The sequence below is a fragment of the Loa loa genome, assembly GCF_000183805.2.
Source record: "Loa loa unplaced genomic scaffold supercont3.424, whole genome shotgun sequence".
NCBI lineage: Eukaryota > Metazoa > Nematoda > Chromadorea > Rhabditida > Onchocercidae > Loa > Loa loa.
Window position 1 is genome coordinate 33348 of NW_018108604.1, and position 12784 is coordinate 46131.

Consider the following 12784-nt stretch of genomic DNA (forward strand, 5'->3'; position numbering starts at 1 on the left):
CTATTATTATTACAAGTCGTAGCGCATATTTTGGTATGATTTATTAAGTTTAAGGGAAAAAAAATATCAAGAAAAGCACCTGTTCCATTGACATTACTGCTTTCTTTTCCCGTTTCCACTCCTTATACAGTACGCATGCGCCATCCCGATTAAACAAATAGAAATTGAATATGGTCATTTTATTCTGAAATATTTTCGGATGACAGTTATCTTTGCTAGAAACGGAAAAGAGATACAACGATAAAATGGAGCAATATTGTTATGTATTATGCTTCATAAAGCATGGTCAAATTTATCCATTGCTTATTAACTCAACATTATATCTCATATTACTATCTTCTCCTAATCATAGGATGCACAATACATTACACTGTTTAATTTACCCACTGCATGGGTAACATTTTTTTTTTGCTTTTTATTTGTTATATTATGAAAAGAATTAACCAGTATATTTTTTGCGATATATGAATAACATCATTCTCATTATAAACGTTAGTATAGTACAGAATATACGGTGTCATTTCACTTACCCATAGAATGTGGAAATTTCCCCATTGTTTAGTTATCTGAAATATGAGTAAAACTACCTTTTATATGATCGAGATAAGCGAAAAAAAAACTAGCGGAAAAAAAATGGTGATTGCACTACTTCCCACTCCGCTCATTCTTCTAAAATTTCGAGATTAAACTTTGAAAAGTTTATCAATTCATGTTTCCCTCTAACCACTCTGCTTTCTCGTCAGTAAGTTGATATATCTAAAGTATGAGCATTACTGTTCCGGTTATTTGCCACCAGTAAACTGATACATCTAAAGTATGAGCATTACCGTTCCAGTTATTTGTTACCAGTAAACTGATATATCTAAAGTATGAGCATTACTGTTCCGGTTACTTATCTTGGTCAAATCCACTACACCATTAATTTAAAAAAAGAAAAAAACCCCACAAACAAACAGAAATTCCAGAGTTGACCATGAATGGGCCAGGAAATACCGCACGGCCCACAGAAATACAACCGAAATAATAAAGTAATGGAATATTCCGGAATTGTTCATGTTAGCCATTTTCCGGAGGTCAAATCTGCATGCCCGTTTGCAGCCGGTCTACTACTTGAAATCACACATCACTGGAATTATCCGGATGGCTCTGTGCTATACTGGTAATAATAAATTTCATTGCTTAAACCGAAATTGACCGAATAACCCTTTGTTTTAGTAAAAACTGTCCTTTCAATAAAATCTCCAATGGCTCTTATCTTCAGTGTTATTAATCGGATTAATTCCTAGTTTCATCAGTTTTCTCCGATCAAATTTAAGCCAATAACCAAATCAGACGACGATGATTTAAATTAGAACATCAATAATTATTTTCCGAATTCATGGAAATATTATCGGAAGTCGTTCATAATTCTAAATCATAAATTAGTTACATCTGTCAAATGCGTTTACCATAGTGTATATAACGTAATTAATAGTATTTTATTTAAAAATTCATTCAAATACTGTTTCAAAGTGACAATGTGTTTGGTCAATAATCAATGGTCATCAATCTTTCATTTTCTGCAGTAAGAGAAGTTGAATACTTGTAGATGGGAATCACAATCCACATCATTTCATCGCAACTCATAATGTCACATAACCTTGCAGTTAAGTGACCTATTGCTATTAGCATTTGTTGTGATAAATAATAATGCGCTGCTCATTTCATAAAATTCTTCCCTCTCTTCAAACATTTCGGAAATAATAATCTTTTTCGGCGCAATTCTTCCAGATAATCCGGATGATCAATTCTCGTATGCTAATTTTAGACAATAAATATACACTCATCCACGATCCAAAAATTGAACTCAACATAATATGTATACCTTCTCCATCTACAAGTTCTATTACCGTCTCATTTATTCTAATTTTTTCTTTTTTTTTCATCACTCAATAAATTGCAAAGTCTTTTATGTCATCATCATCGGATTTCATTTTGCATTTCCGAAAATTAAAATTTTATTAATACTTACGATGTTATTTTGTTGTTTTATTTTTTATTTCTCATTTTTCTTTCCCTTTATATTATGAAATTTTGACGACAATATACTTCTCATTATTGTTTAAAAATTTATCACACAATCAAAATTATTCTTTTTGTTTACAAAATCATTTTTTTTTGTCAAAATTTTTTGTTATCCTAAAGTTGAATTGTTGCAAGATTTATCATTCAGAAAATGACCATTAGCTGAAAATGATCATCAGCGGAACAATTCAACTGTCCTTCTTGCAATATCCACAGAACTGAGATATACAGTACAGATGGTCATCTTCATATGATGTGACGTGTCATCATCGCATTCATTTCACTCCTCTTTCTCTTTGGAATGTTATCTGTATGCTTTTTGCAAATATGCAAAAAGCTTGCAGTGGACGTATACATAGTAGTGACGTCCAATATAAATATGGTTTTTGGATAGCAAAATAAAGTACACACAACAAGGTTGAATGTACATTCCCTCTACTAAAGTTATTTTTCTTAGATGCTCTTTTGATGTGTGTATGTATGTGTATGTATGTATGTGTGTGTGTGTGTGTGTACGTGTATGTGTGTATATATATATGTGTGTATATTCAAAAGGCATCCCTTGTAACCTCAGGTACCATATTTTCCACCTTCCTTCATTTTACTCTTACAGCCTTCCTCCCTCCAATGAGTAGTACATATATCTTTTCTTCGTCACAAATGCCATTCTTACCCATACCCACTAACAGTCATCTATAACATTCATTGATTTAGTCCAGAAGGAGGAAAGGTCAACAGCAAGAATGCGATGACCCTTCCAATTATTTTGACCCTACCCTTCCAATAACTAGAAGTATCTCTCCGCGTAGTAAACTCTTCCTTCCAAGATGTTTTCTTTTCTACAATCATTTTGGTCAATTTGCATTGTATAAATTGTCGGACATTGCAGATGTCCATCAGTGTAACCATTAAGTAAGTCACCTATATGCAGGTATAATAACCTTTCTTCTTTTCGATAGTGTTATTTCATCGAATAATTTCTTATGGGTTTCGTTCTCAGATACTCCGAGAAATCCTGTATTAATAGAATAAAACACTAATGCAACCGGAAAATTCTTACGTTTAGAGAACTGTTGCTACGTTTACGTGACCTTTCGTTTGGTTTTTCACTTAATCACGTAATCAGTTCGTCCCCACAGTGATTAACAGGAATCAATCAATCAATCAATCAGTTATTGTGTTTCCTGAATTTCACAGTTATCTTACTAATTACTGATTTCTGTATAATTCTGGTTCCGGTCCACAGCATCCCTAGCGCACTCCTATTCCTTTTATCCATTGTACTTTCGAATAGTTCGTTGATTGGCCTTTTGAACTTTTCTTTGCATCTCTTATCTATGTTTTTCACGACGAACAAATCATTTGCTAGTACTTGTGATTCTCTCTTTTTTGCATAATCTCTCTTGGTATTCTTTCTTTCTTTGCTTCACAAATTTCAAATTATATTTGCTCTTATTTCACAGTTTCTATCTCCGCCGTTGATTATTATTGTGTTTCGTCTGTTTCCCTTCTTCCTTCGTCCCCTCCAAATGTATTCTCCCTCTGACCTTCTGGTTATGACACGCGTTGCGGTCGTGATGTGTTTGGCGCGCGCGCCTCAGCCGCATTGCATGAGATGTTGTGAGGTGCAGCGGAGATGGTTGTGTGGTGAGTATGGAGGAGGAAGGAAGGCTTCTTCGATGGTCATCCCTTTCTGGCTGTCTGTGTGTATAAGACGAGTGACCGAATGGACGAACATCCTTGTGTATCCATCCCAATTACCACTAAGTAGTGAGAAAATAGATCTATTTTGGGCATATTGTCCGCGATCTGAAGTAAGAGTGATGTCGAAACTCGAATGGTGGGAAATATCATATTGCCATAAAAGGTGGTCATCCTTTTAGGCTGTCTGAATGTGTGGGACGAGTGACCGGACGGACAAACATTATTGTGTATCCATTCCAATTACCATGAAGTGGTGGGAGTATAGATTCATTTTGGGCATATTGTTGCGATCTGAAGTAAAAGTAAGGTAACGTCGAAATTCTGATGATGAAAATATCATGTTGCGAATATCCAAACTAAGGAAATTTGATGGACATGTGAATTAATAAAAATGATTTTCTCGATTGACAATGTGGACTTTTTCGTTACATGTGTGACCATTTCTACGCACAAGTGAAAACAACATAACATACTACAATAATTGGCTGATTATTGTGAACAAGAATTTGTCAGGAGAATAGTCTGAGTCTACAATCAAAGGGTGACAATTGGTTTATGAGCATAACACTTGTATTTGATCCAAAGTGTTGTTCTGGCAATCTATTTGTGTGGAAAAAATGTTGTTGGAATAATCGAATGATAAAATGAATGTCATTTCAGTATTTTCGCAATTTTTAATACTTTTTAGGGGTTTATGCAGGCACGTAACGTGTAACATAGCTGCGTTAGCCGTCTTTATGCATTGTTGTGAATGATATCATTGTGTTATCAGTTTCATCGTTCTTTCATATCTGATCTCGTGAGCATTATTAATAGCAATAAGGTAAGGATTGTTTTCTTATTTAGATGATTTTTCCGAATGCCTTTGATCTATTACATCAGTACTTACTGTTCACGCAGAAATCCACGCATTTGATATTTTTACTGTTCAGAAAACTATGCACTGATATTCTTTTAAGGGGAAGCGTGTGCTACTTAGCCGTTTTCTTTTACTAAGAGCAACAAAATTACTAGTCTGGGATGTGCTTAAGTCTGGAATAGGCCATAAGGTCATCGGAGATTGCAAAAGAAATCAGTTCATTAAAGTCCAGATTCGAATCTGCAATATCTGAGATCGTAGTTGTAAGCAGTCGCATCCACCATAACATGGAATAACTGGTTGTTAATTGCACTTTCGCAATCATTTGTTTAGGAATGTGAGGGAATGTTAAATAGCTGTATGTAATGATCGATTAGGTGGGTATAGGTTAAGCGGCAAATCTAACTCCTTTCGTTCAACTGCACTCCGTTCGTTTATAAAGCCGCAAAACTCAGGTCTGTAATTTGCCAGGTTTACTCGGCTTCTTTTATTTACTGCCGGTTATTTGATTCTTCATTCGTGATGTTTCATTATTGAATTGTTTCATCCGTATCGGTAACAGTCGAACCATTTAGACATAGTGTATTGAAAACAAAAAATGGCAGCAATCGACCAGCAGCAACAACAAGTTCTAAGTTTGTTGGGTTAGTTTTTCCATTATTTGTTTCTTTGTAAGCCACAATGGATCTAAGAATAAGTTATATATCTTTTTCTAGACATCTCACATTCCAGATTCAAGTCCGGAATTGTAAGACAATGGGCGAAATCTTGACATAATTTCAATGTTTTGGAATGTAGTACCTTAATTAATCATCATTCATCGATTTGATGCAACCATGCTTGTGCAGATTTGTATCTAAAAAAGTGATACTTGGACGATCAACTTTCCATATATTTGCGATATTTATAGAGGCGTTTAATTTTGGAGATCGGCAGAGCACATCGGCATCGGGTATGGCGCCATATCAGCCATTTCTGCAGCAAGTACCAAATGTTTTGGGGAATCCTCAGTATCCTCAAGCCGCTAGCAGCCAGTACCATATTTCGCAACAGCAACAACAAACAGCTTTGCAGGCACCACTTCAGGTTTACTCATTTTCTGAATTCTGCTTAATATGAAAACAAATATGTAGTTTCGTTGGTGACCATTGCTAAATAACAGTGTACCACCACCATGGATAGCGGAATACGAACATTGTTATATTATTTCATTATTTACAGTACATTTCTTTTTTCAGGATGCTTACCAACTAGCTCCAGTTAATCCTGCTCCAATGCAAATGATGCTTGGTGGTAGCGGTGGAACACCGTCGTTCGACAGTCGTCCTCCTGGATCTTTGGCTCCCGGTGGACCAGTAGGAAGTGGTGATGTCTCGGAAGCACCCCTTCCTCCTCCAGCTAATCTACCGCTACAACGTCCACCTGGACAGCCTTCTGGTAAGAAACTGTTATTTCAGAGTCTTCTGAGTGGTTTTGTTTTGTTATTTCAGAGTCTTCTGAGTGGTTTTGAATCATTCTTCCTTTCCCCTAGGACATGATTCATCTTCTGTCTTCCGTGTTCATCTATGATTATCCTGAAGTTGTATATTACTATAGGACCGTTACAATTTCAATGCCCTCGCAGACCTAATCATGGCATAGAAGGACGAGCAATTGTTTTACGCGCTAACCATTTTGCTGTCCGTATACCAGGAGGTAATATCCAGCACTACTCTATTGATGTGCAGCCGGACAAGTGCCCGCGTCGAGTTAACAGGTTCAGAATGTTTTTGTTTTTAGCGATTTGTAATTTTGTGCTCTTATTGCAGATTGTATTTTAATTACATGATTTTAGAGAAATTGTGAACACCATGATTCGTGCTTACCAAAAGGTGTTCAGCAATATCCGTCCAGTATATGACGGAAAACGTAATATGTATACTCGAGATCCACTGCCAATTGGACGTGAACGATTGGAATTGGAAGTTACGCTACCAGGAGATTCTGCTGTTGACCGACAATTTACTGTTGCTATTAAATGGGTTTCCACGGTAACTCATCTGTTGTTTTTGTTAGTTTTCTGTTTCGTTGGGAGCGTTCGAGTTATGAAATGTTATGAAAAAAAAGGTATGTGTTATGAAGTGTTAAGGTTGAAAAGAATGGCTTTTTTTTCGTCAGGTTTCATTATCGGCTCTGGAAGATGCAATGGAAGGACGAGTCCGTCAAGTGCCTTTCGAATCTGTGCAAGCAATGGATGTAATTTTGCGACATTTACCTAGTCTGAAGTATGCCATCACACATCTTCATTTGAACTTTATGCAAATAAAAGGGCTATTGGTGTAGTCTTTTGTATCTGTTGCATTATGGTGTTATGCTGTCAAATAAATGTCGCAAAATGCAACCCAATTGAATTTTAGATACACTCCTGTTGGACGATCATTCTTCTCGCCGCCATTAGGATCAGCACATGGTCCATCACATTCAGCACAACAGTATCATCCCGAGAGTAAGCTCGGTGGTGGTCGGGAAGTTTGGTTCGGTTTCCATCAGAGTGTGCGGCCAAGCCAATGGAAAATGATGCTCAATATTGATGGTTGGTTTTCACAACTTTGCATTTAACAATATGAGTTTTATTGATTGACTGAATCGGCTATCTTTTACTGTTTAACTTTTCTATATAGGGCAAAAAATTGGTATTGCATTTTTTTCTGATTGAGAAATGGGTAATGTAGAATGCATCTGTGAGATGGAATACATGCTAGATGCGTTTTTCCATATCCTGCTAGGGAAATATGAGCATATCGGTGGAAACATCTCTATGAACTTTGTCTTGTGCAATTTAAGGGAACTGGAAAGAATGGAACCTTCGATTTTTGTACTAGTAGGTGGTTAGTTCGGTAACATTATTGATTTATTATATTATTGTTTTGTTAGCTCCAATTATATGCTTCAGTTTCGGCAACTGCATTTTATCGCTCAATGCCGGTGATCGAATTTATCGCGGAGGTGTTGGAGGTACCGGTGCAAGCGTTATCCGATCGCCGTTCACTGTCAGATGCTCAGCGTGTTAAATTCACGAAGGAAATACGTGGTTTGAAAATTGAGATAACTCACTGTGGTTCGATGCGACGTAAATACCGAGTGTGTAACGTTACTCGAAGAGCAGCACAAGTACAAACGTTAGTTTGTTTTCGCATTATGTAGGTTGATAATAGTTATTGACAACTGGTGGTTATTTATATCCCTGCTTTCAAAATGCTGTTCTTTAACCAATGTTTTTGCTTGTTTTAATAAGTATTGGTTATATAAGTTTGGTGATAGCTTATATACTTGGCATCCGAATGTGAGACAGATTGCTCCTATAGCATGACAGCGCAACTGTGCATGCTTTTATCTCGGTAAAGGTTTCGTTTCTCTAAAAAAATTAGAAAAGAACTGTAGTTACATTTAAATGAAATTCCAAAGAAAGTGATGTTTATTTTTTATCAGTCGTTAACACTCATAGATTTCCACTGCAACTGGATTCGGGACAAACCATTGATTGTACGGTTACCAAATACTTTTACGACAAATATCATATGCAACTGAAGTATCCGCATTTGCCATGCCTTCAAGTGGGTCAAGAGCAGAAACACACATATTTGCCGCCGGAAGTATGCAATATTGTTCCTGGCCAGCGTTGCATCAAGAAACTTACGGATACACAAACCAGTACAATGATTAAGGTTGGAATTAGTAAAATCCTAGTAGCTAAGTCCACTAGTATGTTTTTTGAATGTTTTAAAAATTGTAAAAAATGACGGTAAGCATATTGTAGGCAACAGCACGGTCTGCACCGGAGCGTGAGCGTGAGATATCAAATTTGGTTCGGAAAGCCGAGTTCAATGCCGATCCATTTGCTCATGAATTCGGTATTGCGATAAATCCGGCGATGACAGAAGTAAGATCTGCAGTGTATTTGACTTTCAATTTTCAATCATTTTGTTAGCAGATGTCTGCACTTTCATGTCAGTATCACATCAGTTTGTGTGAGAACGATGAATTCTTATTATTACTGTAGCATAGTTTTTCAGTGGTTCATATATATAAGATTTGTTTACTCAAATTTTTCCGATACTTTAAGGTAAAAGGTCGTGTACTGAACGCACCGAAGTTGCTTTATGGTGGTCGCACGAAAGCGACAGCGTTACCCAACCAAGGTGTTTGGGATATGCGTGGAAAACAATTCCATACAGGTGTGGAGGTGAAAGTTTGGGCAATCGCATGCTTTGCACAGCAACAGCATGTTAAAGAAAATGATCTCCGGTTAGCAAACGTTTTATTGTTTTATTTTCAATGTGGATAATTTTCAAGTTTTGCAAATGTATCATACCGATTTATAACTCAGGGTTGCAGTTCTTACTGTTGTTGTTTCAGCAATTTCACTACACAGCTGCAGCGAATCTCTAATGATGCGGGTATGCCTATCATGGGGCAGCCATGCTTTTGCAAATATGCAGTTGGTGTTGATCAAGTAGAACCGATGTTCAAATACCTCAAAACATCATTCGTAAACATTCAGCTTGTTTGCGTTGTCCTGCCCGGAAAAACACCAGTATACGGTAATTTGAGTTTCGTTTTCCTACTGGAAGCAAAATTCGCTGTTTTATTTTATACTCAGAAGCAACTGTTGTTCGATATGCACTAGAGTTGAAAAATAACAAAGAAACAAAAGTAAAGCCTTAAATAAATCAGTCCATTTCACCAATTTTTGGTTAGGTTAAATTATGACGGATGTTGCAACTTACACCTGTCAACATTATTGTTTTTCAATTTTTTATTTCCATGATATTGATCCATGTGTTGATAAATTGCTACATTATTTTATTGCTTATAATTTAAAGGAATTTTTTTTAGCCGAAGTTAAACGAGTTGGTGATACAGTATTAGGCATTGCTACGCAATGTGTACAAGCCAAAAATGTAATCAAAACAACACCTCAGACTCTGTCTAATTTGTGTTTGAAAATGAACGTTAAATTGGGTGGCGTGAATTCGATTCTCCTCCCTGCTGTTCGGCCCAGAATTTTCACTGAACCAGGTATCATGATTTGCATTCACTTTCCTTTAAGAATCAATTGCCATTCTTTTTTTTTCAAATGATGGATGTGAAAGAATATTAACATGTTGAACATCCATCTTTTTCAATAATAACAGTATATGGGGTGAACTACTTCAGTTGTAGTATCAGTTTTGAGATTTATGCTGTACGGAATTTTTATACTGGCTGGTCTTTTGAATTTAAGTGCTTTTATCTACAGGTAATCTTGGAAAGTAGGAAAAACATATGTGTGTATGAAAGAGTAACATTTTAGTGATATTTCTTGGTTGTGATATAACGCATCCTCCTGCTGGTGATTCTCGTAAACCATCCATTGCGGCTGTTGTTGGAAGCATGGATGCGCATCCGTCGCGCTATGCAGCTACAGTCCGTGTACAAGCTCATCGGCAGGTAATACGGTTTTTTTGTAAGGGATATGAAGTCACTTTAACATTTGGTATTTTTATCTTGTCAATTATCTCATAGAATTTTTCTTTTTCAGGAAATAATTAGTGACCTTGCATATATGGCACGCGAACTTCTTATTCAGTTTTATCGTTCTACTCATTTTAAACCAACACGAATCGTTATTTATCGTGATGGTGTATCAGAGGGACAGTTTTTCAACGTGAGTATTTCCTAGTTATGATGTGTCGATTCAGCACGACACGACGTGAAATATCGAGTACGGTATTAATTTTCAATTCATTTATAGGTTTTGCAATATGAATTACGTGCATTGCGCGAATGTTGCATGTTATTAGAGGAGGACTATGAGCCAGGAATAACATTTATTGCTGTACAGAAAAGACATCACACCCGTTTATTTGCTGTCGATAAGAAAGATCAGGTAGTGCATTTAAATTTAGTAGGTAATTTTATTACGCTGTTGATGGATTTAACAAAAATTTCGGAAATTGTTTAAATGGTTAACATTACATGGAAAAACATTCGGTTGCTAATTTTACTGAGCAGTAATGTTTCGTGCATTATAACTTCATACGCTTCCTTATTGCGTAACATATTTTTTATTATTTTGAGGTTGGAAAAGCATTTAATATTCCACCTGGAACAACAGTTGATGTTGGTATAACACACCCCACTGAATTTGATTTCTACCTTTGTTCGCATGCAGGAATTCAGGTTTTCTTTTCTCATATATTGTTTCTTTAAGACGCTAAAAATATTCCTTGTTCATTTTTTATTTTAGTCTAGCTCTTCATTTGTATGATAACCATTTATCAGCTCCAACATTTTTGAATATAAGTGTAAATCATTGCTGGACTGAGGAATTTCTTAAAAAAACAAAAAAAGAAATAGAACTTTATCAAAGACATATTTCAGGATTTACTCATGCTTCCAATTTTGCTTACATCAAAGAATTTTCATTTTATTAAACATCGAAGCAAAATGGTAGATGTACACTCCATAACCCTTCTTTAGATGTTAGAAATTGAGTGTGATGTGATAAGTTGGCTTTTGGGGGTTATTATATCTTGACCATTTTGTTTCATCATATATTAACATATGGTTCCAGGGAACGTCTCGTCCATCCCATTATCATGTGCTCTGGGATGATAATCTACTGAGTGCTGATGAGCTACAGCAATTGACATATCAGATGTGCCATACGTATGTCCGTTGTACAAGATCCGTTTCGATCCCAGCGCCTGCTTATTATGCGCATTTGGTGGCGTTTAGAGCGCGTTATCATTTGGTTGATCGCGAACATGACAGGTATTTAAAACTTATCACCCGCATTACGTCCATCATGTCTCACTAAATTATGTCGGAAAGATACATCATGTTGGAAACTTATTGTTGTAATTAGGGAAATTCGATATTCCGTAATACTGCATGCAATTGATATTGATTTTTAAACTAAATTATTGTGATGCGCAGAAAGTTATCTTGCAACCATAGCTTCCATCAATGATTAGTACTCTGTTATAGTGGCGAAGGTTCTCAACCTTCTGGAACAAGTGAAGATACGACTTTGAGCAACATGGCGCGTGCAGTTCAGGTTCACCCAGATGCAAACAGTGTCATGTATTTCGCTTGAAAACGAGCCTCTTTTTTATTATTCCAAAGTTTTTTCTCGCAAAATCAAATTTTTTCTTATACAATTTATTTATGTTCACTTTATTCTGCGATTTCTTTTCTCAGTTCATGAACGTAGCATTTCTTCTTGAATACAATAATTCATGCTCATGAGCATATCTGATATCTTCTGAATTATATTATTTCTTCTTAATACCATGAAAATGATTGTGCACATATACCAAAAAATCCATTTTTTATTTTTGTATGTTTTGAATCATCGCTTTTGAAAACCATTCATTTATCTTCCTGTCTTTCATTTAGTAAACCTTCATCTCTATTTTATATAAAATTTCTACAGTTTGGGTTGGAACTTCACTCACCTTGGTAGTTTGAAACTGAAAATACAACTCCTTTCAGTCTTAAGCTTTATATGACTTCATTATCAAGTGGACTCTTCGTTCTACTGTACTTCTTCATTTTCATTGCAAGCAGTAATTTGTTTCCAAGTAGGAGGAAGCAGAAAGCCTTCACTGTAATCCACAGATCTGTGTTCTAATTTTGTTTTTACTTTTTGGTGTATGTGCGACCTACCAGTATAATGTTTTCTGATCATTCGAAAGTTCTTTTCCAATACATGGAATATTTCCCCTAAATTTTTTAGGCAAGTAACCAGTGAAAAAGGCTTCTTCATTCTTACTGATTATGCAGTAATCATTTGAAGAGATTTCTTCAATTAGTCACTATCAACTTTGATGTTTTATTCGTTATTTGCATGCGCCTGCATATTGCTTTAAATGTTCCAGGAAGGAAGGGAAAAGATGAAGATTACAGAGTTCGCAGGTTGTCAGATACTACCTGTAGGTATCATTTTGTCCCCGTTTTTGAAAGTTTATTCTGCATCGAACTAGTGGTACAAATGGTGCAGCGTGAAGCGTGCAGTGACGATATACAAGTGCGGTCGACCGCCATCCATTTTAAACGGCGGCCTAGGCCAGGAAAATTGTGTCACGGGTACGATTCCGTTACTCATTTGTATTAGATCCGCTGAGATATAAA

The 12784-nt window shown here is 36.1% G+C and overlaps 4 protein-coding genes across 4 annotated transcripts in view; 3 read left to right on the top strand and 1 right to left on the bottom strand.

Moving 5' to 3' along the window:
- LOAG_14191 (hypothetical protein) overlaps positions 1-672 on the bottom strand; it is a 2392-nt gene extending 1720 nt beyond the window's left edge. The window contains exons 1-2 of the mRNA XM_020448771.1: positions 531-672; positions 80-184 (exon numbers count right to left, since the gene is read on the bottom strand). Coding sequence (XP_020301110.1) covers positions 80-178 — 99 coding nt within the window. The 5' untranslated portion in view covers positions 179-184; positions 531-672. The remainder of the gene's footprint in view (positions 1-79; positions 185-530) is intronic.
- Positions 673-977: 305 nt separating this feature from the next.
- Positions 978-1163, top strand: LOAG_07434 (hypothetical protein; the record flags this gene model as incomplete). Its single annotated transcript, XM_003142967.1, has 1 exon — positions 978-1163. One exon carries the CDS (start codon positions 978-980, stop codon positions 1161-1163), a length of 186 nt encoding a protein of 61 aa, XP_003143015.1.
- Positions 1164-3620: 2457 nt separating this feature from the next.
- LOAG_07435 (hypothetical protein) lies at positions 3621-4523 on the top strand (the record flags this gene model as incomplete). The annotated part of the gene is made up of 2 exons (XM_003142968.1): positions 3621-3904; positions 4457-4523. 2 exons carry the CDS (start codon positions 3621-3623, stop codon positions 4521-4523), a joined length of 351 nt encoding a protein of 116 aa, XP_003143016.1.
- Positions 4524-5209: 686 nt separating this feature from the next.
- Positions 5210-11788, top strand: LOAG_07436 (argonaute 2). The gene is made up of 19 exons (XM_003142969.2): positions 5210-5271; positions 5538-5713; positions 5866-6064; positions 6224-6383; positions 6462-6657; positions 6785-6891; positions 7024-7199; positions 7560-7785; positions 8112-8331; positions 8424-8546; positions 8730-8911; positions 9023-9207; positions 9503-9685; positions 9960-10096; positions 10188-10313; positions 10401-10535; positions 10727-10828; positions 11223-11422; positions 11639-11788. Exons 1-19 carry the CDS (start codon positions 5226-5228, stop codon positions 11745-11747), a joined length of 2988 nt encoding a protein of 995 aa, XP_003143017.1. The 5' UTR covers positions 5210-5225; the 3' UTR covers positions 11748-11788.
- The last annotated feature ends 996 nt before the right edge of the window (positions 11789-12784 follow it).